General features: G+C 42.5%; 1 protein-coding gene and 1 long non-coding RNA gene across 5 annotated transcripts in view; one reads left to right on the plus strand and one right to left on the minus strand.

Annotated features, from left to right (window-relative positions):
• Nucleotides 1-578: 578 nt before the first annotated feature.
• Nucleotides 579-27,711, plus strand: part of LOC108710737 (WD repeat-containing protein 91) — a 39,272-nt gene continuing 12,139 nt past the window's right edge. The window contains exons 1-3 of one of the 4 annotated variants that reach the window (XM_041583873.1): nt 579-1,029; nt 3,705-3,898; nt 4,884-5,034. In XM_041583873.1, coding sequence (XP_041439807.1) covers nt 3,888-3,898; nt 4,884-5,034 — 162 coding nt within the window. In that variant the 5' untranslated portion in view covers nt 579-1,029; nt 3,705-3,887. Of the gene's footprint in view, nt 1,030-3,287; nt 3,899-4,883; nt 5,035-5,656; nt 5,969-8,162; nt 8,184-27,711 lie in introns of those variants that run through there. The other 3 variants (XM_041583874.1, XR_005965807.1, XM_041583872.1) reach the window with 3 other exon arrangements.
• LOC121400549 lies at nt 4,823-9,934 on the minus strand. Its single transcript, XR_005965808.1, has 2 exons — nt 8,371-9,934; nt 4,823-5,004 (listed from the first exon to the last, which is right to left on the minus strand). It is a non-coding gene; the product is annotated as an uncharacterized LOC121400549 (long non-coding RNA).

The following is a 27,711-nucleotide window of genomic DNA, read 5'->3' on the forward strand; positions in this document are numbered from 1 at the left end:
TAAAAGGGTTGTTCACATTTAAAGGAGAAGTAAACCCTAAAAATGAATGGGGCTAAAAATGGCATATTTTATATACTGAACTTATTGCACAAAGCTAAAGTTTAAGCTTGTCAATAGCAGCAATGATCCAGGACTTCAAACTTGTCACAGGGGGTCACCATCTTGGAAAGTGTCTGTGACACTCACATGCTCAGTGGGCTCTGATTGGCTGTTGAGAAGCTAAGCTTAGGGCTCGTCACTAATTATCCAGCAGAAAATGAGCTTCCCTGGCTGTAATATAAGCTGATGCTACAGGTTTGCTGATTATTAAATTCTGATGCTAATTGCACTGGTTTCTGTGCTGCCATGTAGTAATTATCTGTATTAATTACTAATCAACCTTATATTGTGACATTTCTATTCTATGTGTACTGTATATTGTGAGTGGCTCCCTAAGCTCAGTAACTGACAGCAGCACAGAGCATGTGCAGTGAATCAGCAGAAAAGAAGATGGGGAGCTACTGGGGCATCTTTGGAGACACAGATCTTTACTGCTAAAGGGCTGTGGTTGCCTTGGGCTGGTACAGAAGCACAAAACATCATGTACAACATTTCTAGCTACTTCTTTAGTTAGGCTTTAGTTCTCCTTTAATTTAAAGGGCCAGTACACCTCCCCTTTAGTACTGTGAATAGGCAGAGGAGGAAGGGGTGGTCATTGGCAGGAACGGGTGGGTGGCAGCAGAACTGTGAAGAGAACACCCTCAAAGAGTGCAACATGGTCTGGCAGTGAACGGGTTAAAGCCCAACACACTGGCAGTTATTGCAGGGAGGGCATATAAGGACCAGCGCAGATTAATGTCTCCCCGGGTGGAGAGAGAATGATGCAACGTCAGTGTCTGTTCTGCAAGTGGATCTGGACACAATCAAACAGGAGGTTTCCTGAAACTGTCGTAGCACTGCCAGCTGATTGGCTCACATCTCTGCAAGGGAATAAAACTGCTGCTCTGATCCCTGCAAACGAAACAACTCTCAGTCTGAACAGCTGGACAGGTGGGTAATAATAATCTTTATTATGGGCTCTGTCTTTATTGTCCCTTTAACCCAGTGATCCCCAACCAGTAGCTCGTGATTAACACGTTGCTCTCCGACCCCATGGATGTTGCTCCCAGTGGCCTCAAAGCAGGAGCTTATTTTTGATTTACAGTGTTGGAGGCAAGTTTCTGTTGTACAGGTACGGGACCTGTTATCCAGAATGCTCGGGACCTGGGGGTTTCCAGATAACGGATCTTTCCATAATTTGGACCTTCATACCTTAATTCTACTAGAAAATCATGTAAACATTAAATAAATCCAATAGGATGGGTTTGCTGCCAATAAGGATTAATTATATCTTAGTTGGGATCAAGTACAGGTGTGGGACCTGTTATCCAGAATGCTCAGGACCTGGGGTTTTCCAGATAACAGATCTTTCTGTATTTTGGATCCTCATACCTTAAACAATTATGTACTAAACCCAACAGGCTGGTTTTGCTTCCAATAGGGATTCATTATATCTTAGTTGGGATCAAATACAGGTATGGGACCTGTTATCCAAAATGCTCGGACCTTGGGTTTTCTGGATAAAGGATCTTTATGTATTTTGGATCCTCATACCTTAAATTGCCAGCGGGATGGCACTTGGAACTCTTAGTTTTCAGAAGTCGTCCAAAGTTTCTTCGGGAAAGCTTTTCAGGGAGATTAGTCGCCCGAAGAAGAGGCGATTTGTCGCTGGGCGACTAATCTCCCCCTATGTGTGTCTCTGCCCTAACGGGGTTATTTATTAAAATCCGAATGTTAAAGTCTCTAAAAATTCTAGTTTTTTTCACTAGGAAACTCACATTTTTAGAGGGAAACAAAAACTAGAGTTTTTTTGAGATTTATTATACCCCAACGCTGCAAAAAGCCCAAATCTGAAAATCCTCCATCTCAGCCCTCTCAAGGTCCTGTATAAGTCAACGGGAGAAGCACATCTCAGTTTGAAGTTTTCCTGGTCTGCGCTGGGTTTAGCCCGAAAATCTGACTTTTTCAGGGTTTTTGGACAAAAACTTGAAAACACATTGAGCAATTCGGGGAAAAAAGACAGAAAAATTTGAGCAATTTGAGCAAAGAGGCAGAAAAATTGGAGCGATTTGGGGGTTTGCTCAATTTTATCTAGTTTTTCCGCGATACGATAAAGGTAATAAAATAAGCTAAAATCGGGCATTGGAGTTTGGTCGTAGTTTTTTTTATTAATAAAATATGAGATAAATTCGGATTTTAGTAAATAACCCCCAGTGTGTATTTGCAATTTAGTAACACTTTCAATAATACATAGGGATGCACGGAATCCACTATTTGGGACTCGGCCGAATCCCCTGAATCCTTGTTGAAAGATTTGTCTGATTACCGAACCAAATCCTAATTAGCATATGCAAATTAGGGGCAGGAAAACAAAAAGTGGGAAAAATTCTTCTTTTGTGAATACCCGCAAAGTGATCAGGTTTCGGGCAAAAAGTCCCTGTGCGCGCAGTCCGCAGGTAACCGGGCTGGATACCTAACCACCCTATTAATAACATTGGGATCCCTGACCTTCCTATATATTTATCTTTATTCCCTATTAATAACATTGGGATCACTGACCTTCCTATATATTTATCTTTATTCCCTATTAATAACATTGGGATCACTGACCTTCCTATATATTTATCTTTATTCCCTATTAATAACATTGGGATCACTGACCTTCCTATATATTTATCTTTATTCCCTATTAATAACATTGGGATCACTGACCTTCCTATATATTTATCTTTATTCCCTATTAATAAAAATGGGATCACTGGCCTTCCTATATATTTATCTTTATTCCCTATTAATAACATTGGGATCACTGGCCTTCCTATATATTTATCTTTATTCCCTATTAATAACATTGGGATCACTGACCTTCCTATATATTGATCTTTATTCTCTATTAATAACATTGGGATCAAACATCATTTATACCATCCAGGCCAGTAAAATACTGGGCAGGTGGTAACCCTATAAAGCCCTAATAAATATACAATTTCAGTAAATATTGGTAAAACAGCTCAGACATTTTGATGACCAGCAGATTTTTGGCCCAAAAGTGTCTGAAATTGAGGAAAGTCACCGGAAAATGTGAGAATGCTTAAGAGTGACGGGAGACTGGGGTACAGAGCCCAAAATCTGGTAACTCCCGACTTCTACACAAGTCAGTCCCATTGCATGCTGGGTATTGTAGTCTTACATTCAACTTGGCAAAAAGTTAAACAAAAACAACATTACCCAAGATGCATTGGGAGACGCAGGCTTGGCCACATTAGGGCAAGAAAAAACTTTGGTTGGTTTCCAAGTTGGAAATTAGCCACAGACCCAAGAATCGGTGACTTGTCTAGTTTGTACTTTCAAAACCGGCGTGGGATTTAAATTTGGCTGTAAATCAGCCAACCTGATAACCCTGATGGCGGGTGTAACTGGTGACCCATTTGTAAGCTTTTTGGGAAAATCATTCAGTTGTTGCAGAAACATCACTCAAACGATGACTAATCTGACCATGTGATTATTCTAGTTTCAGTTCCTGTTCTGTATTAGCAGAAAATAAAATGGAATACGATGGATTATCATGATTGCCCCTGAGGGGTCTGGGATGTGCCATTTATATATCTGATGTGTTTTGTTCCCAGAGCACCGAAAAGAAGACCGAGAGTTTAGACCTTGATCCGGATTCGCGTTCGGATGCACAAAATGAGCCGGTGGATTCAGTGAGCAGAGGTTCTGGGGGAAGCAGCGCAAGGAAAGAGGAGAAATTGTCACAACCATTCATTGTGCTGAGCCAGGATGAGTATGCGGAGCACCATTCCTCCATCATGCACTGCAGGTACTGATCCTCATTCAAAAAAACAGAAAGCCGAAATCCTTGGGCAACTGTATAACCACAATGATTTCTACAGTGGGTTCAGGTGCTCATGCCCCAAACCTGCAGCAAAGGGGAGTGAGTCATAGAAAATTGATTGTAGGCAGGCACCAATCCGGAACACCAGAAAGTAGAATCCAGGAGCCCAACGTTTAAAGGGCATGTAAAGGCAAAATAATAAAACCTCATTTTTACTTTCTTTTATGAAAAAGAAACCTATCTCCAATATACTTTAATTAAAAAATCTGTACTGTTTTTATAAGAAACCTGACTGTATGCAGTGAAATTCTCCCTTCATTTACTGCTGTGGATAGGAATTGTCAGACGGTCCCTAACTGCTCTGCAGGGAAACAATCATACTTATGAACAGCAGGGGGAGCCCCCGCCTTACTTCCCAGCCATGCAGAACTCAAGCAGCTTTGTTTGTTTCCCTGTAGAGCAGTCGGAGACTGTAGAGATTTGTATTGGATTTTATTTTTGCCTTTACATCCCCTTTACTGTTTCCAAATCCTTTCCTCCAAAAAACTCTTAAAACGCACTTCTTTAGAGAAGCCTCCCCTCCCTCTGCTTAACTACCAAATGCAATACCACATACAGTACTACATCTCTCACCCACTCATATCTGATCTTGCCCAATCCCACGCCTTGTGTCTTATTCCCTTCCCTTTAGATTGTAAGCTCTTTTGCACAGGGCCTTCCTCGCCTTTTGTAACTTATTGGTTGTGTTGTATTTAACTCCATATGTTCTATGTATGTAATTCATGTGATTTCGTTGTATAAACACATTTACTTTACAGCACTGAGAAATATGCTGGCGCAATATAAATAAATGTCAATAATAATAATGATATCACTCTCTACATCATTCTAAGAGTTAACTCAAAGGTGAACCATCCATTTAAAGTAGATTTTTTGCCAGCCGTTAACATTATTGCTTTTTCTCTGGCAGGGTCGACTGCTCCGGGCGCCGGGTGGCTAGTCTGGATGTTGACGGGGTGATTAAAATCTGGTCTATTGATGGCATCATGCAGACAAAAGCTTCCGCCATCTCCAAGTCGGCTCTGCTCTCCCTGGAATGGGCGACAAAGAGAGACAGACTGGTGAGAGAGTCCTTCATATGGCTGTTCATAATTTGTCAAGTTTTCATTTAACCCTCTATTCTATCCCACCACTGGGATTTGGTATCTTTGCTGAATAACTCTGTACTGATTCTGAAATAATTAAGTTTATCTTCACTATTCCTCTCTCAGCATCTGTTTCTCTTCATTCTGTCTTCATTCAGCAGTTGGGTGTCAGGTGAATGATCCAGATGTATTAGAGCTCACTCTATTAAAATCACCAGACATCATGTCTCTCTATTTTCAGGATTTGAGCAGAATTGAATTGAGCAGAATTTTTGTTTTTTAGAATCTATTTGTACTGGAATCAGTTATTTGAGTGAGCTCTAATACATCTGATAGGAAAGGAAGCCCCCCTAAAAGATATATGGATCTAACTGTCAGTGATTATCTGACACCCAACTGCTGCATGAAGACAGAATGAAGAGAAACAGATGCTGAGAGAGGAATAGTGAAGATAAACTTGATTTTTTCAGAAACAATGCGGAATATTTAATTGGTTGTATTTAGAAAGTTTCTTATTTCAGTATGATGACGCTTATATTAAATTTTCATTTTTGCTATAGTTCCCCTTAATGAGAAGTGACTATTCTTATCCATGCAGATGGGTTGCAAGTGGACAGCCAGACAAAACTGCCCAAATGAGGATTTCTTTGTCCCCAGTGCTGTCTGAGGACCACAGATATATTTGAATAACATCATAATCCTGCCATCAGCCTCATGAGTTGCAGCCAATGATTGGCCAAAAAGGCATCCATCCATTTGCCTATACCTGAGCACATACACACTAGGTTGACAACCATCTCATTGAGGTTAACCTTTCCAAGGTCACCCATCCAGAGAACAAGAAAACAAAACCATGATAGTTCTAATTCTATGAGTTGGGAACCAAAATTGGATCTCTGTGCAGTTCATGTGGGTCTTCAGTGAAGTTCCTTCTACATCCAGTATTTAAAATAAGGCACATCATTACTTCTGAGCCAATGCTGGGGTCACAACGCTACTCCAACTGGGATCCTCTAAGAAACCATTCCCTGCCAACCCAACTGCCAATTCAGCCTCATGAGTTGCAGCCAATGATGCCCAAAATGGCATCCATCCATTTGCCTAAACCTGAGCACATACACACTAGGTTGACAACCATCTCATTGAGGTCAACCTTTCCAAAACCACCCAACCAGAGAACAAGAAAACAAAACCATGATAGTTCTAATTCTATGAGTTGGGAACCAAAATTGGATCTCTGTGCAGTTCATGGTGGGTCTCAGTGAAGTTCCTTCTACATCAGTATTTAAAATAAGGCACATCATTACTTCTGAGCCAATGCTGGAGTTGCAACGCTAACTCAAACTGGGAGAAACCATGCCCTGCCAGCCAAACTGCCATTTCAGCCTCATGAGTCACAGCCAATGTTGCCCAAAAAGGGCAACATTTGCCTTTACCCTTTGCACATAAACACTAGGTTGTCAATTATCTCATTGAGGACAACTATCCAATTGGGCCTCCATACGGTTCATAGTGGGGCTCAGGAAAGTTCCTGCTACATCAGTATTTGAAATAAGGCACAACTATCCAATTGGGCCTCCATACGGTTCATAGTGGGGCTCAGGAAAGTTCCTGCTACATCAGTATTTGAAATAAGGCAAAACCACCCAACCAGAGAACAAGAAAACAAAACCATGATAGTTCTAATTCTATGAGTTGGGAACCAAAATTGGATCTCTGTGCAGTTCATGGTGGGTCTCAGTGAAGTTCCTTCTACATCAGTATTTAAAATAAGGCACATCATTACTTCTAAGCCAATGCTGAGGTCACAACACTATCTCCAACTGGGTCCTCTAAGAAACTATTCCCTGCCAGCCCAACTGTCAATTCAGCCTCATGAGTTGCAGCCAATGATTGCCCAAAAAGGCATCCGTCCATTTGCCTGAACCTGAGCACATACACACTAAGTTGACAACCATCTCATTGATGTCAACCTTCCAATCACCCATCCAGAGAATAGAACAAACCATCACATGATGAGAATTCTATAGCACCCATCAGAAAAAAACAAAACCATGAGGTTCTAATTTTATGAGTTGGGAAGCCAATTTGGTCTCTGTGAGGTTCATAGTGGGTCTCAGAAAGTTCCTGTTACATCAACATTTGAAATAAGGCAGATCATTACTTCTTGCCCAAAAAGGCATCCATTTGCCTAAACCTGAGCACATAAACACTAGGTTGACAACTATCTCATTGAGGTCAACCTTTCCAAAGCCACCCATCCAGAGAATTAGAAAACAAAACCATTAGCATGATGGTTCTAATTCTATGAGTTGGGAACCAAAATTGGTTCTCCATACGGTTCATGGTGGGGCTCAGTGAAGTTCCTGCTAAATCAGTATTTGAAATAAGGCAGATCATTATGCTAACTCCAACTGGGTCCTCTAAGAAACCATTCCCTGCCAGCCCAACTGCCAATACATAAGGGGCAGCCAACGATGCTGCCCAAGATTTCAAGAACCTTTTCTGACGGGAACATTCTAGCATTTTAGTCACCGACATTCCATCATTGGAAACTTTCAACAAGAAAACCTTATTTGTCTGTGCTCAAGTTGATGCTACACATAATAGAAAGACATAGGCTTGGAGGTCCTTGGGGAATTTATTTTTCGCTTCATTTATGTCAACAATGAGAATCTAAGAAGCTGGAGATGGCTGGACCACCTGGGGGGTGAAGTATGAAGGCACAGAATGAAGAAATCTGATGCATGGAGACAATTCCATTTCTAAGGCTTTTGCCATTTTGTATCTACCGTTTAACTTTCATATTGTTACATGAATGTTCTTCAAACAAGTTCTAAACCCCCTGAAATCTTTCTAAATGTTACCGGTGAATCATTTATCTAGATATCTAGATTTATCATGGAAAGATATAGCTCCATACTGTGCAGGCACCCATAAACGTCAACATAGTCCTAAATCTGGACACTATCCCACTGCTCTTAGACTGTTTATAATATAACCCATCCCAGACTGTATAGTTGATTGTATAACTTTGGAAGATATGGAGCTATTTACTCACATAATTGCACCTGCTTTTCTCTTGATACCATGTAACTACTCAGTCGGAGGACCCAGCTGGGTTCCAAAGCATTTAAGAAGAAGGTTGACATGAGGAAATTTATCTCATACACACTAAGCTTGCAAGCCATCGACACAGAATAGCGCAAACTTGTTTCGGTAATATGAAAATGCTTCAGGCTGAGCATATGAAATTGTTTGGCAGTCCCTTTACTGACAGACCCCTTCCCTGTGGTTATTTACCATTCATACCTGTTTTCAAAGAATCTGTTGTCAGCCTTAAATCCTGTTAGAAATCATCAGGAGGGAAATGAATCATCGTTGGCTTGGTTTATTGTACGCCAGTGGGTGAAGACACCTCTGTTTGAACAAATGTTAAATTGACTCCAGGTAGGCAATGAGGCTGAGGATGAGGGGACCTGTGAAGATGCTAATTTCCACAGGGAGATGATGGTATCTAGGTCAACGTTGACCTTGTTCATCTGTAGGGCTGATGGGTGCCTTTTCTGATCAGAGGTCCATGCTTGGAAGTATCTGTAGACTGGTGTGCTTGACCTTTAATTGCGTCTAGGAAAGTTTTAGCTTGCTGGTTTCAGAGACCGGTATTAGGACAACAAGAGGTTTGTAGTAATGGTCACTGGGACCCTATAAATGGGGTTACTTGTTGGAGAATCCCTTTACATGTCAAGGTGCTGGAGCATCTGCTTCCCCCACCCACTGTATATATCAGTTTATAGGTAGAAACACAAAAGAGTGGATTACCTTTAATTGTTGCTCTTTGTATATGTAGACCAGGGTGTCTCCACTGAGGATAATCTTGTAGATGTTGGAGGTCCTGGTGGATGGAAAGAGAAGCAGAGCTGTGATCTCGCACTTGGTCAGTAGCTGGTGCTTATCTTGGGGTGTAAAAGGATCCTAAATTGGGGATTGGAGTTGTACCTTTTACCTGGTGGTTTGGTTATTGGTAATGAGATCCATGCATGGGGTTTTGAACTTCACTCTTGTTTGGGTCTCCTTTTGTTAACGAGGGTCCCAACTAAGGGCTTTGAGTTTGTGTCCAGCCTGGGGGGGTCTCTTGTATGGTCCCTGGAGGCCTGGGGGCTTCTCCTGTTAATCAGCTACTTGTCACAGTTGGACTGGGGGTCTTTGTTAGTAAGAGGTTCCCTATTGAGTCCTTGCAGTGTTTGGTTTATGGGGGGTCCTTCTATGAACTGTGAGATGATTATTAAGGAACAGCTGGTGGATCAGAGGTTGTTCAAGGCCCGAGTTGGTGTCAGTTTGGGAGCAGCTGCCCCGGCCTGTGCCTCACACTCAGCCTCGGACTCTCCTGCCACTAAACCCGCGCCCTAGACACGTTGCCCTTGACTCCCGACTCCTCCAGTGCGACTGTGTCTCTGGGCCGGAGATGTCGGGGCTGCTTCTCTCTGCGCTACAGGCGGGCCCGGCTTTCAGCACCAGGGACAGATCCTCAGGCAGGAGATACCGGCCGAGTTGGGCTGAGGGGTCGCGCAGATCAGGAGCGGGGGCTGGAGATACAGAGAAGTGTAACGTGATCCTCTCCTGCAGCTCTGACTCTGTCTCTCCCTGCGCCCCCGGACTTCTAGCGACCCCCCTTCCCTTCTTCAGTATTTCCCTCCCACTCCCGACTCTGCTCCTTCCCCTCAATCCCTCCCACCCCCAATTATGATCCTCCCCCCTATCAGTGTCCCTCCCCAGGCCCTTCCTTCTCTGTGAGGGTCTCACCCACTATCTGCTCTGTCCCTCCCTCTTATTCGCATTTCCCTCCCTCCCAACTGCCAAATTTCAGCCAAATCTGTCTGTGTCCTCCCACCCCCCCCCCAGCTATTACCCAATCTCACTTCTATCCCTCACTCTGTCCTTTCCCTCTGTCTCTATCTGTCCCTCTGTCTCTATCTGTCCCTCTGTCTGTATCTGTCCCTCTGTCTCTATCTGTCCCTCTGTCTGTATCTGTCCCTCTGTCTGTATCTGTCCCTCTGTCTCTATCTGTCCTTTCCCTCTGTCTCTATCCGTCCCTCACTCTGTCTGTATCTGTCCCTCTGTCTGTATCTGTCCCTCTGTCTGTATCTGTCCCTCTGTCTGTATCTGTCACTGTGTCTAACCCCATTCTGACTGTAGCCCCCCCCCATATTCTCTGTGCCCCTCCCTCTGGCTGATCATCTCTCACACTCTCTTTCACACACTCTCTCTTTTACACCCTCTCTCTCTCTCTCTCTCTCTCTCTCTCTCTCTCTCTCTCTCACTCAAATCAAATAAGCTTTATTGGCAGCTCTCTCTCACACACTCACTCTCTCTCAAACACTCACTCTCTCTTTTACACCTCTCTTTCTCTCTCTCACACACACACACACTCACACTCTTTCTCACACTCTCTCTCACACACTCTCTCACACTCTCTTTTACACACACACTCTCTCTCATTCTCTCTCACACACACACTCTCACACTCTTTCTCACACTCTCTTTCACACACTCTCTCTCATACACACACACTCTCTCTCCTCTCACACAGACTCTCTCTCACTCTCTCTCTCTCTCCATCACCAGACATCTATGTCCCGCTTCTCTAAAGAATTATACTTTTCCAAATGTGTAGCACTTTCTCCATCCTTCCCAGTGCCTTTTGTACCTACCAGTGGTGTTACCATAAGGTGGGCAGACACATATTCCTCCCTGTCTCTAAAATCTCTCCATCCCGGTATTTGCTCTTCCCAACCCTCGTTCCACCCCCCTCCTCTGTTCTTAATCTCTGGACAATGACTGTGTCGTCCCCAAATATCCCTGTTGTTCTCCTCTCTCTGCCAATGTCTAGTGAGCACTCCTTCTCCCTATGAACAACCCACCCTCCCCTTTCTCTCTACCATTTCTTTCCTTCCCAAAATAATTATGGTGAGTAGGCAGGGCTGCCATCAAGAATCACCGGTCCCTGTACAACAACATTTTTTTTGCCCCCTAGTCTCTGCCTGGCCCCAAGCCCCACCCCAGATCCCACCCACATTACAATAAAAAGGCTACACTGACACCCACTTATAAAAAGCCATTGGTGGTCTGGGACCCCTTTAAAGGGATACTGTCATGGGAAAAAAATCAGTTTCTTAAAAGAGCAAACAGATATTTTTATATTTAATTTTGAAATCTGACATGGGGCTAGACATATTTTCAGTTTCCCAGCTGCCCCAGTCATGTGACTTGTGCTCTGATAAACGTCAGTCACTCTTTACTGCTGTGCTGCAAGTTGGAGTGATATCACCCCTCCCTTTCCCCCCAGCAGCCTAACAACAGACCAATGGAAGGTAACCAGATATCAGCTCCCTAACACAAGATAACAGCTGCCTGGTAGATCTAAGAACAGCACTCAATAGTAAAATCCAGGTCCCCCTGAGACACATTCAGTTACATTGAGTAAGAGAAACAACAGCCTGCCAGAAAGCAGTTCCATCCAAGTGCTGGCTCTTTCTGAAAGCACATGACCAGCAAAATGACCTGAGATGCACCTACACACCAATATTACAACTAAATACACTTGCTGGTTCAGGAATGACACTTTATATTGTAGAGTGAATTATTTGCAGGGTAAACAGTGTCATTTAGAAACAAAAACTACACCATAAAAATTATGGCAGAATCCCTTTAGGTTAAAATAAAATAAATAAAAAAAAATATTTGTAGTCAGCCCCCAAAAGTTGGGTATTTCCTTGTCACCTCCTTTCTATATCTTTCTGTTCTATTTCCAAGCTGTGAGGACCTGTCTCTATTAACCTCTAACTCATCCTCTATATACATGAAATACTAAGCAGATTCAGGGCAGGGATTCAAAGCAATGGCGTAACCCATTTATAACGCACCGCCATCCATATCATTCCCAATGGGCACTACGTTTGCTGGTTTTGACTTGTTTATTTTAGGGAGGTCAGACCATTGCCCCTATCCGGGGGGTTGTAAAGTTCTGTGTTGGTTCCCCTCAGCAGGATATTTTGTGTTGCCGTGTCATTTTCCTGCTTTAGTTGTGCTGATTTATATGGAGCTTGGTTTTTTGTGATTTGGGCAAGACAATTTGTATTTATCTGGGGCATCTGATTGGTTGGCAGCAGTAGGACACTTGTGTTTCTAGATGCGGTACATCGATGCTCTCTTCAGTATGGCAGACACAGAAATATAAAATATAGAATATACTGTATACTCTACCCTAAATCTTACTTCCATCTTTCCCTCCTTCCTATAACTCTTTCTGTCCCTCTTTCCCTTTTCCTACCTCTATCCCAGTCTAATCTTTACACCTCCCAATCCTTCCCCACCACAACTCTGCACCTCCCCAAATCACTCTGTTCCTTCATTCTGTTCTTTACTTTGTCACCTCTTTGCCAAATCTTCTTCTGTCAGTTTAGGTTGTCCCTCTACCCCTGCCCTGTCCATGCCCGACTCTAACCCTCATTCCCTTGTTCCCAAATCTTTCCTTCAATTCACATTGACCAAATACCCCTTAGTGTTCTTACCTTACCCCCTCGATTCTTCATTCTGTTCTTCTCAGTCTCCACTCACTTCCATGCTGACTCTATTTCTTTAATTTTCCTACGTCTTCTCTCTCCATCATTAGGACTCTATCCTTCTCTCTATATCCTTCTTTTTTATCAATTTGCCCAGGTCCTCACTCCTCCCCTCCATTTACGCTCTCCTTTCCTCCATATCCTGACTTTATCCCTCACTATCCCCTATCCGACCCTTTGGATCCCACATCTGTTCATTCTTCTCCTCTTTCCCAACCTCTTTCTTTCCTACCTGTTCTCCTACCCCATTCTTACCTCCCTTTCTCTTCACAGGCCTATCCCATCCCTCCCAATTATGTCCAACCCCTGCCTCTACTGTCTCCCTCCAAACATTTTCTTTGTCCCATCACTCTAATCTGACAGCGTTACTTTGGGGTGATGGAACATGGAGTGTGTATGTTTGCAGACAAGAATTGTTGGAGTAACTCATGGTGTGTAGTTGTAGCAATGGTGTAAGTCTGAGGTCACCACTGCAACTACATCACTAAACCCGCCCCTATGTGATGGAGTAAAGTTCCTACAAGCAGAGGTTGGGGGTGTTTGTGGATTTAGTTTGGACTAGTGATGGGTGAATTAGGCCTGTTTCGCCAAAAAATTCGCAAATTTCCCGCAAAATTCGTGAAATGCAGAAAAATTTAGTTACACAAATTTTGATGCCCGCGTCAATTCTGACGTTAAAGTCAATGGGCGTCCAAAGTGTGTTGACACACGATGGTTTTGTAGCAAGCGACTTTTCCGTCGCACGTCCAAAAGTTTTTGACAGTGGCTGAAATTTTAGTTCGGCAAATTCTTGCGGCAGTTTTGCGAATTTATTTGACAGTGGCAAAACGCTGAAATTCACTGTGAATTCTCTCCTGGTGAATTTATTCGCCCATCACTAGTTTGGACACCTGGGTTTTGTATTTGATCCCACTCAGGTGGTTGGGCCAAGTCTTTCAGAACTCCCAGCAACCCTCTACTTTTCTTTCTGTCCCATTTACAGCCTTTCACGTTGTTTTATTATCCTGCTGTCTGTTTCCATCCTGATACCTTCTGAAGGTTAAAGGGGTGGTTCATCTTTAAGGTAACTTTTAGTATGTTACAGAGTGGCCAATTCTAAGCAACTTTTCAATTGGTCTTCATTTTTACTTTTTTTTTTATATAGCTTTTGAGTTATTTGCCTCTTCTTCTTCTGATTCCTTCCAGCTTTCAAATGGGGGTCACTGACCCCATTAAAAAACGGGTCTACAAATGTATTTTTGTTGTTACTTTTTATTACTCATCTTTCTATTCAGTCCCTCTTCTATTCATATTCCAGTCTCCCTAGCAACCAAACGGCTGAAATTGCAAACTGGAGAGCTGCTGAATAAAACGCTAAATAACTCAAAAACCACTAATAATAAAAAATAAAAAACCTATTGCAATTTGTCTCAGAATATGACAATCTACATCATACCAACAGCTAATTTAAAGCTGAACAACCCCTTTAATAGATCATTTGAGTTATTAGAGTTATTAACCTTCAGGCCTTTGTTTCCTTTGACCTTTGATTTTTTGTTTCGACTTGCCCTTTAATCCTCCCCACCATCCCCTCCTGAAGCCTCTGTTGCCTCTCTCTAGTTCCAAATTTAATTCTCATGATTGAACCAGGATTGGGCCAAGACTGAGCTTGATTACCCCATGCCCATTGCACTCCTACCTCCATAATGATCAGGCCCCTCAATTCTTTTGCACCCCTCCTTCTATCCCACCTGCTCCTTTAGATTTGCCCCCAGCCTCTGTACTTGCAGCTGCAGCAGAACTAGTGAGACATACTGTGTGCCAGTCTCCAGGTTGTGGGAATTGCACAGTTTGTACCCGTCTCGCTCTTCCTACACCCCTTGTGAACTCCCCCGTGAGTTAGTGCTCCTGTCTAGGCTGCTGATAGAATACTGTTCCCATGAGCTTACAGCTTCTCTCTCTCTCTCTGCTTTTTGTAGACTCTCCTGCACTGTTTTTCCTCATTTGATTTGCTGTTCATCTGCTGAGGTTTTTGCAATAAACAAATCCCTTCCAGGAAGCTCAGCAGCAGCAGCAGGTGCACAGTAACTAAATGCACTTGATATGGGGCAGCCCATTGACCCTTTACTGGTTTAAAGGTGAAGTCTGGAAGGAGCATAATCACTTGTCATTGGAAGTGGTAGAGCAGCAGTGATAGTAATGGAATAAAGATTCTATCTTCGGCATGTAATCTTGATTGTCAGCTCTTCTGACGTTATCTTTCTTGCTAAAGAATAGGCGGGGGTGGAGAAGGCTGCTGGCATGTCCGACTGTCTTTCTACAAGGATTACGTTGCTTTGTTGGCAGGAAATACCATTGCAATATAAATGAATATGACAGTATTTTGCTATAGTTTTTATTAGGCAGTCTGTTCTGCTTCCAGTGCCTGTTTATCCTGGAACAGAAATGTATCACCAGTCAGTCTCATGCTCACAAATTCTGTCATTCTGCCAGCAGGAAAAACAAAGATGCTGTGGGCACAGAATGGGCTGAGCTCTTCAGTTAAGACGGGCAACATGTAGTATTTACATTTTCCTTTCTAATTAAAGGGCCACAGGAAAATACCTATGATGTTCCTGCTGAATTGTGCTTAGTACAGGGAATACCTATGCTGCCATAGTTTTATGGGATCTCTCTGTACAGACTATGAGCAAACTTAGGGGACTGTTCCTGCTGAATTGTGCTTAGTACATGGAATACCTATGCTGCCATAGTTTTATGGGATCTCTCTGTACAGACTATGAGCAAATTTAGGGACTGTTCCTGCTGAATTGTGCTTAGTACAGGGAATCCATGCTAGCAATAGATGGTGATTCTTTCAGAATGAGAATAGGGGATGTCCGCTGAATTGGCTAGACAGGGAGAATACCCATGCTGCATAGTATGGAGAAGACATGAGAATTAAGGTGTTCTGTGAATTGGTTAGTAACAGGGAGTCAGGTTCAGGAAAAGAGAGGTGAGTTAGGTTCAGGAATAGGAGAGAGAGAGAGAGAGAGAGAGAGAGAGAGAGAGAGAGAGAGGGTAGGTGAGCAAAAAAAGTGAGAGAAAGTCAGGTCAGGAAAAGAGAGAGAAGTTAGGAGAGAGAGTTGGGTTCAGGAATAAAGAGAGAGTGAGTCAGGTTCTAAGGGAATAGGAAAAGAGGCGAAAGAGAGAGGGGGAGCTGTTTAGGAATAAGAAGAGAGAGAGAGAGAGAGAGAGAGAGAGAGAGAAGAGAGAAGTGTTCTGGAATAGAAAGAGAGGGTGTCAGGAATAGAGAGAGAAGAGAGAGAGAAGAGAGAAGTCAGGAGATAGAAGAGAGAGAGGTCAGAATAGAGAGAGAAGAGTCAGGAACAGAGGATTCAGGGATTTTATAATTTCAGTGAAGTTTCCCAGTAAAATATTCAAGAACATAAACACCAACATGAGTCACATCTATAGCAGTTTGTCGTGTAACTCACAGACACACAAAATCAATCCTAATACCCTTCTGTAATGTAATAAACTTTATCATGTGATGGTACAAGGCAAAAGGAATCACAAAATCATTTGTAACTCAATTGTGTAACTCGAGCGCAACCTCAAAATCACTGCAAATTATTCAACGTCCAGAGATGGAAAAATAACTTGCAATTCACAATCCAAAGGTGATTGTCAGCGGAGTAACTCACGAGCAAACAGACAGATTTCTGGGATCATTTATGAACACAACTGAGTCTAAGCTAAATTAATAGTGTATTGATACTGTTAATTAATTTATAACTTTCCAGCAATGTAACATTACAATATTTTTTTATAAATAAAATAAAATAAAAAAACACAACCAGGTGACAAGAAAAATGACACAATTATTTGGAAGGTAATAAACATGTTTAAACATCTGCACTAGAAAATGAAAGGGAAACAATGAGGAACTATTTCATTCTGACTAAACAGACACAAAGAAAGACGTTCAGAAACTCACACCGACTTCAGCTTGTCTGCAAATATATTAGGAAAATATATTTATTTCTGTGTCATTTGGTTTATAAATTGCTCCACGCGGCACAGTCAGAGATAAAGTGGAACTGCACATGTAATATATATAACCATTCACTGAAGCACCCAACATATTGTATTCATTTCTGACTGACAAACATTATTCCTCAAAAAAAAGGTATAATAGGGATAATAGTCTCTGGGAAGGGAGTGTGACTGTGGGATAGCAGGTATAGTAGGGGGAGATGGTGTCTATAGTAACAGTGGATAATAGTCTCTGGGAAGGGAGTGTGACTGTGGGATAGCAGGTATAGTAGGGAGAGATGGTGCCTATAGTAACAGTGGATAATAGTCTCTGGGAAGGGAATGTGACTGTGGGATAGCAGGTATAGTAGGGAGAGATGGTGCCTATAGTAACAGTGGATAATAGTCTCTGGGAAGGGAATGTGACTGTGGGATAGCAGGTATAGTAGGGAGAGATGGTGCCTATAGTAACAGTGTATAACAGTCTCTGGGAAGGGAGTGTGACTGTGGGATAGCAGGTATAGTAGGGAGAGATGGTGTCTATAGTAACAGTGGATAATAGTCTCTGGGAAGGGAGTGTGACTGTGGGATAGCAGGTATAGTAGGGAGAGATGGTGTCTATAGTAACAGTGGATAATAGTCTCTGGGAAGGGAGTGTGACTGTGGGATAGCAGGTATAGTAGGGAGAGATGGTGTCTATAGTAACAGTGGATAATAGTCTCTGGGAAGGGAGTGTGACTGTGGGATAGCAGGTATAGTAGGGAGAGATGGTGCCTATAGTAGTGGGATAATAATACCTTTATCTATAAACCAACTAGTATTCAGCTTATGTTCCCCCTTTAAATCTCCCTATATGACACATTCATTACTAACAGTTTATTGTGAAATTAAGATTTTGGCTCAGACTTGGCAGTCGCTGAGTGTTGGCATTTGTGTGGTACAATCATGAAGACTTGGAGGAAGCTGGCGGGGGCTGATTAAAGTTACGTCCGGGTGGGCAACTTTATTAACTAGTTCTGCGTAGGAACAGCCGCACTGTTGGGAAGGGGAATGATTGGCAGTGATGCTTTGGGGGGGGGACAGATCTCACTGAATCCGGTGGCTATTTCCCCCCATGGCTTGATGGTGCTCAGAATCATTTCCATTATTTTTTTGCCTGACATCCCCGTTGGGCACAATCATGGCAAGTAACATTATTATTATCCTTCTATTGTACCACTCTTGATTCCGTGCAGCACATTCAATTAGAGGAAGAAATGTGAGAAGAATTAGAAATGTAACATAAAGGGACCTGGAAATATGTAAAGCTTTGGGAATTTAAAGGGGAAGTAATACAGAGAGCTCTCAGTCCATAAGCCTCAATTAAGATGTGTGCAAAGTGCAACTTTCAGATGCATCTCACACTGTTTTTCTATTACTATTCCCATGTACTAAGCACAATTCAGCAGGAACAAACCCTAAGTTTGCTCATAGTCTGTACAGTGAGATCCCATAAAACTATGGCAGCATAGGTATTCCCTGTACTAAGCACAATTCAGCAGGAACAGTCCCTAAGTTTGCTCATAGTCTGTACAGAGAGATTCCATAAAACTATGTCAGCATAGGTATTCCCTGTACTAAGCACAATTTAGCAGGAACAGCCCCTACGTTTGCTCATAGTCTGTACAGAGAGATCCCATAAAACTATGGCAGCATAGGTATTCCCTGTACTAAGCACAATTCAGCAGGAACAGTCTCTAAGTTTGCTCATAGTCTGTACAGAGAGATCCCAAAAAACTATGGCACCATAACTATTCCCCTGTACTAAGCACAATTCAGCAGGAACAGTCCCTAAGTTTGCTCATAGTCTGTACAGAGAGATACATAATCATAATCTATGGCAGCATAAATTCCTGGCTTTCAGCCTGTTCGTTGCAATGTTCAACAACGGGGCCTCTCTATCCACAATCCCTCTCTTGTCATTACCATAAAACACTTGCCTTTGCTGCGTCCCCGTCACGAATACGAGAAACACATTGGAAGGGATCTGCCTGGAGATGTTGAGTCTGTCTCAGGAAATTTAAGTAACAGAGTCTCCCCCTGGTTAGTTGTATCTGGGAGGTAAGAGACTGTATTAGCCCAATCTTTAAGACACAGCTGGTTGCATCACAATTGTATCACTTGGCATAGCGGTGTCCGGTGCAGGCTGCAGGGAGTTCTAGACTCAGTTTAAAGGCTCATTATTTGCTCAGAGAAAGGGGTTTGGGAATAGAGTGCACCCCTGGCACTAGGATGTGAGTATTGGGTACTTACCTGCCCTGCTGTTACTGGTTCCAGTGACTCCCCTATATAACAATTAAAGTTCAACGTTCCGTTTATTGATAGCACTTGTTTCCTATGTGAGAGTGGACTCATAGAATCTGCATTGCTTTGGAACAGTCAAAATCCCTACCCCTCTCGCTGCCATGGAAGGTGCCATACAAGCACCCATGAAAGCACCCATATGCATTACGGACAAGGAAACCTTAAATACTTTAAAGGAAAGGTGCTAATTTGTTACAATGAGCCAAATAGAACTCTCTGACCCCGGCTGGAACACCTCTTTTTTAAGAAATGCACAGGGTAAGGGAGCGCAATGCCACCATCATTCTTCATGTTCCTTGCCCGGTGTGGGTGTGGGTGCTGGTGCACCCTGAGATGTTCAGATTTAGACTCAACAAATCTTGGGCTGTAAAGCTGCTCCCAGGTCTGAGCCAAAGAAGTTAAGACGCTCCGCTCTTATATTACATTCAACACGAAAGGCAGAAATCAATCCCCACTGCTTCTAAATGTCACTTCCCATAAACCCAGTCTCCTGCAGGGGGGACAGTGGGGGGTCTGTAGGACGAGGGCCACAAGCTTATGCAAACTGACGTTTATTAGGCCTGGGGATTGATCTTTTCCTCTCTCCTTTATTAGAGATTTACCTGTCACATTGAGCTTTTACTCCATTAAGCAACTCACTTACTGCACCGGTGCAAAACCATCACCCTCTCCTGGGATCCCCATCAATACAATCTGTGTGTATAGACTGGGTGAGTTCATTTATATTCCTTTTAAGAGACAGTACAGTATGAGAGTATAGCTTATTGTGTGCCCAGAACATTCCTTCTCTGTATATTTGTATTTATACATATGGGAGGAGGAGGTGCCATATTGATTCCCTTAGACAGTACAGTATGAGGGTATAGCTTATTGTGTGCCCAGAACATTCCTTCTCTGTATATTTGTATTTATACATATGGGAGGAGGTGCCATATTGATTCCCTTAGACAGTACAGTATGAGGGTATAGCTTATTGTGTGCCCAGAACATTCCTTCTCTGTATATTTGTATTTATACATATGGGAGGAGGAGGTGCCATATTGATTCCCTTAGACAGTACAGTATGAGGGTATAGCTTATTGTGTGCCCAGAACATTCCTTCTCTGTATATTTGTATTTATACATATGGGAGGAGGAGGTGCCATATTGATTCCCTTAGACAGTACAGTATGAGAGTATAGCTTATTGTGTGCCCAGAACATTCCTTCTCTGTATATTTGTATTTATACATATGGGAGGAGGAGGTGCCATATTGATTCCCTTAGACAGTACAGTATGAGGGTATAGCTTATTGTGTGCCCAGAACATTCCTTCTCTGTATATTTGTATTTATACATATGGGAGGAGGAGGTGCCATATTGATTCCCTTAGACAGTACAGTATGAGAGTATAGCTTATTGTGTTCCCAGAACATTCCTTCTCTGTATATTTGTATTTATACATATGGGAGGAGGAGGTGCCATATTGATTCCCTTAGAGAGTACAGTATGAGGGCATAAAACTGTCAGTCAGTCTCTTTCCTGCTGACTGACAGTTTTGCATAAAGACAGGAGAATGTACAATTAGCAGGGGCTGGGCAGTGCGATTGAGGGGTACTGGCAAAATGATGGGCGTCGCTACAGGAGATTATCAGAGATAGAAATCGGCTGACACGGGGTCTGGAGCTTGGTGTCTGCAGGTTAATCCTTCTCTCTCATTCTTTTTTTTTTTTAGTTTTTGAATTATTTGCCATTTTCTTCGGACCCTTTCCAACTTTCAAATGGGGGTCACTGACCGCATCTTAAAAAAAAAAAATGCTCTGTACAGCTACAGATTTATTGTTATTGCTACTTTTTATTACTCATCTTTCTATTCAGGCCTCTCCTATTCATAGTCCTGTCTCTTAAATCAATACATGGTTGCTAGGGTAATTTGGGCCCTAGTGACCGGTGGCTGAAATTGCAAACTTCCAGATTACAAAAAAAAAAACCTTATCCAGAAAACCGTCCCTGCCATTCTGGATAACAGATCCCATATCTGTACTTATTTTTACATAATCCGTCTTCAGTGCAGTAAAAGCACAATGGAACCCTGTAAAGCCAAAATCAGCACCATGGAGAGCTCCACTATTCCTGCCCTTGTCTGACCATTAAAGGGAAATATCCTCCTATTCCTCCTAATGATGGAAAGGAGACCATGGGAGTCTGCCTCTAAATTAAAGGTGAACAACCCCTTTAATACTTTCCCTACATATTTATTGGGGCTTTAGCTGGTAAGATCCACTAGGGCAGGGACTCATGGTAGTGTATAATCTCTGTTGCACCCAAGGCAGCCACCTCTCTTGCCTTTCCTTCATTCCAGCCCTGCAGGAGAGCTCATGGTGCCAACTGCCAACATACGACCAACTGTCATCTAGATTTGCATCTTTGCTCCCCTTTCTACTTGCACTTACACCTCGGGCCCCATACATGCCCTAGGCATATTATATTTTAAGGGAACTTTACTGCATAAATCTTTATTGGTGGCAAAACAATCCTACTGGTTACATTTTAATATTTGCATTTGTTAGTAGCCTTAAAGTGGTGGTTCACCTTTAAGTTAACCTGTAGTATGTTATAGAATGGCCTATTCTAAGCAACTTTTCAATTGGTCTTTGTTTTTTTCTTTTTCATAGTTTTTGAATTATTTGCCTTCTTCTTCTGACTCTTTTCAGCATTCAATTGGGGGCTACAATTATATTGTTATCTCTACTTTTTTATTACTCATCATTCTATTCAGTTCCTCTCCTATTCACATTCCAGTATTCAAATCAATGCATGGTTGCTAGGGTAATTTGGACCTTAACAACCGGTTGGCTGAAATTGCAAACTGGAGAGCTGCTGAATAAAAAGTTAAATAACTCAAAAAAATGAAAACCAATTGCAAATTGTCTCAGAATATCCCTCTGTATATCAGTTAATGTAAAGTTGAACAACCCTTTTAAAGGAGAAGGAAAGCTACAAAGCAGTTTATTGCCAATAGATTAGCCACAATAGTGCAAGCTATAACACTATATTTACGCTGCAGAATACTTTACCATACCTGAGTAAACAGCTCTAGAAGCTCTCTCTGTTTGTTTAGGATAGCAGATGCCATATTAGCTAGTGTGACATCACTTCCTGCCTGACTCTCTCCCTGCTCACTATTAGCTCCGGGCTTAGATTACAGCAGGGAGGGGAGGGAACAAACTGAGCATGCTCAAGCCCTAGCCCTGGAGGTTTAAGATGAAAACAGGAAGTCTGATACAGAAGCCCATGAGTACACAATAGAAGGAAAGAAATGTGCTGTTTCTTTTGACAGAGGACTCAGAGCAGCATTACTTTGAGGGTTTACTAGTGTAATTAGATAGACCTTTCTGATAAAGATTTAGCCTTGGAGATCCAGATTACAGGAAAAAAAAACCCTTATCCAGAAAACCCCAAGTCCTTGGATAACAGATCCCATACCTGTACTTCTGTTTAAATAATCAGTCAGTCTTTAATTCTGTAAAAACACAATGGAACCCTGTAAAGTCAAAATCAGCACCATGGAGAGCTCCACCATTCCTGCCCTTCTCTATTAAAGGGGAAAGATACCTGACTTTTTATTGTTTTCTCCCCAATGATGGAAAGGAGACCTTGATAGTCTGCCTATATGAGAACTAGGACTATCCCCCCCCTAAAACTCACCATGTAATGCACCCCCATTTTTTACTGTGAAGTGTTGGACTCACCCACTAAAGAAAGCAGAGGGGCTTCAAATCCAAGCGTCTAACACTTCCCAGTAAAACAAAGGGGGGCATTACATGGGGAGCCTAAAGGATTGGGAAATGTTCCCAAAGGTCGATATGTGCAGACTGTCCTCTATCATCATCCCTTGTGTTCTCTTTATTTCTATACAGCTGAGGTGCCTGAGCAATCCATGTAGGGACAGGTTGCTGGAGATCTAAAGATCAGATCACTGCTTGGTGCTTAGAGCTCAGGACACTGCAGTTTGTGACTCCAGGTCGCAGGGAATGCACCGTGTGAATTCCAGAGCTAAGTTTAGGTGCAAGAAGGCAATGAGAATGAATCCTGCTGCTTTATCTGTTTCCGTCTGTCCATCAGTCGCCCAACCTGGAATTAAAGTCATTTTTAGCGGAGCAACAACATCTGATTTTTTATTATCTTTAATATACTGAGCCTGGGAATGAAAGAGAGGGGGGGGACTCTGCAGATTAAGTACACATTGTATTCTCTGGCATTCATAAATAAAGGGGAAGTGCACCTTTTTATGGTAACGGAAATTCCTCCCTAAATTTTGGTTGGGGGGGGGGGTTTACTGCTGTTTAAAGGGACAGTATACACTCCATATACCACTGCTAAACACAAGCACAATAAATTGGATTTATAAATATATATTCTGCATGTTCTTTCATTTAAAAAAAAATAAAGAAATATTTTTAATCCCATTATAATATAATAAATAATATTATTTATAAATAAAGAAATATTTAAATCCCATGTTTATGTTTTTATTCTGTTTTTCCATCAACTCACTCCCCCCAGCCTTTCCCAATACACATTATATCCCTTTGTTTAAAGGGAGAAAATGAGCTCTGTATAAACAACACCTAAGCTGCAGCCACACAATTCATTGTATTATATACTTGTACTTACTGACTGCCCTATAGCAGGGGTTTTGCTGGGCTCTGGGGGAAGTTGGCTTGACTAACACAGGGGTATTGGTGGCCCAGTGGTGTGGACTGACCAGGGTTGAGGGGAGGGCCCCAATACAACTTGGCCTGGCTCTGCAATTTTGCACCCCTTAATACCTTGGCATTATTAAAGACTCCCTATAGTCTCATTTGTGTTGATGGGGTTAATAAACTCCATTTAGCCCGGGGTACTGACAAAGGAAGAGAAGTAAAACTGTGATGCATGGGTCACAAAGGGGGTGGGGCTTGCATGTGAGTGGGTGGGATTTGGGTGGACCATGGGTGGGATTTTGTCATAATATAAGTTAAGTGGGTCTACAGCTTGGTCATGACTGTATATTGGATTGTTTTTCAGTTGGAGGCTCCGTTGTACTTGTTGGCCGACCCTTTCTCCCAGGGGCCAAATAGGTCAATAATACGGGTTCTCTGGGCCCCATGACAATCCCTTTATAGGCTATTTGTACAGCTATTCCCAAACTTTAGTGCATAAATCCTGTTATTTACCCACAATACCCTATTCTTTCCCAAATTTCCAATATAATCCATCACAAAGTGCTTGTACCCAATGGTGGGGGACTTGCTCCGAGTACCCAATATTGACTGCCGTGTATAGGGGCTCTGTAGTCTGGATTCAGACACCCGGTGCTTAAAGTCTGTTCCCCTCTGCCCAAACATTGCCCTGATATGCCAAGCTGGGTGCATCCGGCACAGTGCAGCATCTTAAAAGGCGCAATTTTGTGCGCTGAGTTGCACCTCACTATAAATTAGGGATGCTCTGAATCCAGGATTCGGCCTTTTCTTAGCAGGATTTAGATTCTGCCGAATCCTTCTGCTTGGCCGAATCGAATCCGAATTTGCATATACAAATTATGTACAGGAAGGGAAATCGCATGACTTTTCGTCACAAAACAATGAAATCAAAATGTTTTTTCCACTTGTTCCTTTCCTGCCTCTAATTTGCATATTCAAATTAGGATTCCGATTCGGCTGAAACTTTCACTAAGGATTTAGCTGAATCCCAAATAGTGAATTTGGTGCATCCCTCCTATAAATGAACCCTAGTACAGTAGTGTCGCTACCATCATGAACAGTGGTGCAACTAGAGGATTCTGGGCCCCACAGCAAATTCATTTTAGGGCCCCCAACATATCCAGAGATTGTCCTGTTTTATCAATGTATATTGAGATTGTCCATTAATTGGGGTCCCTATGCCCCCTGTAGCCACAGGGTAGATGTTCTCATTAGCTCTATGGGAGATTACTGGCATCATTATATGCTCCATTTGGGTACAGAGAGAGGGAAAGGATAAGGGGGGACCTTCTGGGTCGCAGATGTGATCCCCCCCTTAGTGCAGGACAAAGAATCAGTAAATGGGAATGTATTGTCCTCAGAACTTTGCTGTATAAACCCCAGATACAGCCCTGATTGTATTAAATGTAGATTATTGCGCATGTCGCTGTCAGTAAATATTGCTTTCTGAATGTAGCCAAAGCCACGCTGCATTATCTTATGTAATCTGCTACATCAGCCTTTACTTTTCTTGCACCAAATGGGGGGCTGCTTGGCACGTGCAGGGGGGCTGCTTGGCACATGCAGGGGGGCTGTTTGGCACATGCAGGGGGGCTGCAAACGCTGGATAAATGTGACATAAACCCAATGAGAGAAGCAGAACAGAGGGGTTTCTCTGAGATGATTGGTCCTGATCTCTAGCAGGGAAACCTGAGCCAGAGAATTGTGTTTGAGGAGATGAGAAGAGACGCCGGGGAAGTTTCATGTCCAGAAAATAAAATATGATTTTGCTTCAGTTTATGTAATAAATAGAGGTCTGCGCCTTTAACTTACCACTATAAGCAATGGAGGGGACTGACAATAAAGGGCAAGTTACTCGCTGGTTGCATCTGTTAGCGGCAGGATTGCTGCCCCCTAGTGGTGCGCAACGTGCAATTTACTGAGCGTTACAGGGGTGGTACTTTTTAGGGATGCACCGAATTCACTATTTTGGATTTGGCCAAACCCCCGAATCCTTCATGAAGGATTCGGCTGAATACCGAACCGAATTTGCATATGCAAATTAGGGGTGGGAAGTGGAAAACATTTTTTACTTCCTTGTTTTGTGACAAAAGTCACGCGATTTCCCTCTCCGTCCCTAATTTGCATATTCAAATTAGTATTTGGATTCGGTTCGGCCGGACAGAAGGATTCGGCCGAATCTGAATCCTGCTGAAAAAGGCCGAATCCTGGATGCGGTGCATCCCTTGTACTTTTAGTATATTTATAGTAGGGATGCATGGAAGATTCGGCCGAATACCAATCCAAATTGCATATGCAAATTAGGCATAGGAAGAGGGAAAAATTTACTTCCTTGTTTTGTGATTTACCACCCCTAATTTGCATATGTAAATTATGATTTTGGTTCGGCTTGGGCAGAAGGATTCGGCTGAATCTGAATCCTGCTGAAAAAGGCCGAATCCTGGCCGAATCCCGAACCAAATCCTGGATTCGGTGCATCCTTAGTACTTTTAGTATATTTAAAGTAGGGATGCACGGAAGATTCGGCCGAATACCAAACCAAATGCGAATTACATATGCAAATTAGGCATAGGAAGGGAAAAAACATTTTACTTCCTTGTTTTGTGATTTGCCACCCCAAATTTGCATATGTTAATTAGGATTTTGGTTCGGCCGGGCAGAAGGATTAGGTTGAATCCTGCTGAAAAAGGCCAAATCCTGGATTCGGTGCGTCCTTAATTTATAGAATGGCTAATTCTAAGCAACTTTGCAATTGGTCTTCTTTTTCTAAAATAGTTTTTGAATTATTTGTCATCTTCTAACTTTTTCCAATTTTCAAATGGGGGGGTCGCTGACCCCATCTAATAACAAATGCTGTGTAAAGCTACAAATGTATTGCTATAACTACTTTTTATTACGCCTCTTTCAATTCAGGCCTCACCTATTCATATTTCAGTCTCTTATTCATATCAGTGTATGGTTGCTAGGGTAAGTTGGACCCTAGCAACCAGATGGCTGAAATTGCAAACTGGAGAGCTGCTGAATAAAAAGCTAAATAACTCAAACACCAAATAAGAAAAAATGAAAACCAATTTCAAATTGTCTCAGAATATCGCTCTCTACATCTACTAACAGTTAATTTAAAGGTGTAAAACCCCTTCAAGGGGTAAATTGTATAAAACATGTGCAAACCGTCGTGTTTTTAGCTTTTTGCACCTTTCTGTGCTATCAGCAACTGTGAGTGCCTGTCCTTAAGTCCTAGAATAGAGGGGAACGATCTGAGTTTCCCCTGTGAATACAGAGATTCCTGCATTTAGCAGCCCTGTATTCAAGACAGGTGGGTTGGGGAGACATTTAGGGATCTCTCCAGGTTCCTACTGGTTCCCTTAATTGTCTGCATTCATTTATGTACATTAGGATGCCCGGGGGGTATAACATGCCAAGAAACCCTGTACTCACCTCCTGGGCTGTACTTTTCACCTGCTCAAAGGTAACAGAACAAGAGACAAAATACCCAGTTTGTGGGTGATAATTCAGCCTACAGACCTGCTGTTGTTGTGCTGTCACTCCCAGCAACCTTTAACCAATGGGGATATGAGGACGTCAGCTGGGAGTTGTTTTCTGGCAATGGCAAGTGGGCACAACGTTGTTCCCATTAAATTAAAATACATCATGTTTGTGCCAATGACTCTCAGCCGATGTGATGTGACAAGGCACAAGGTTGGGACAATTTCGTCTGTAACTGTCAGAAGTCGTTAGCGTTAAACAACTGCAAGTGCCGACTGTAAGACAAGTCACAACGGGATACAAGTGCTGGTCACCTGATCTGTTTCCACATTGTTGCCCCCTAATAGATACAGAAGGTGCACCCACAATCACAAGGCCCAAAGGGTAATAATCCAGTTTTTCTGACTTACAAAATCTTTGTAAATAAACTCTTATAAAGAATGAGCGTAGTATAAAATGGTTCAAAGAAGGGGCCATATCGGT

The sequence above is a fragment of the Xenopus laevis genome, chromosome 2S, assembly GCF_017654675.1.
Source record: "Xenopus laevis strain J_2021 chromosome 2S, Xenopus_laevis_v10.1, whole genome shotgun sequence".
Classification (NCBI taxonomy): domain Eukaryota; kingdom Metazoa; phylum Chordata; class Amphibia; order Anura; family Pipidae; genus Xenopus; species Xenopus laevis.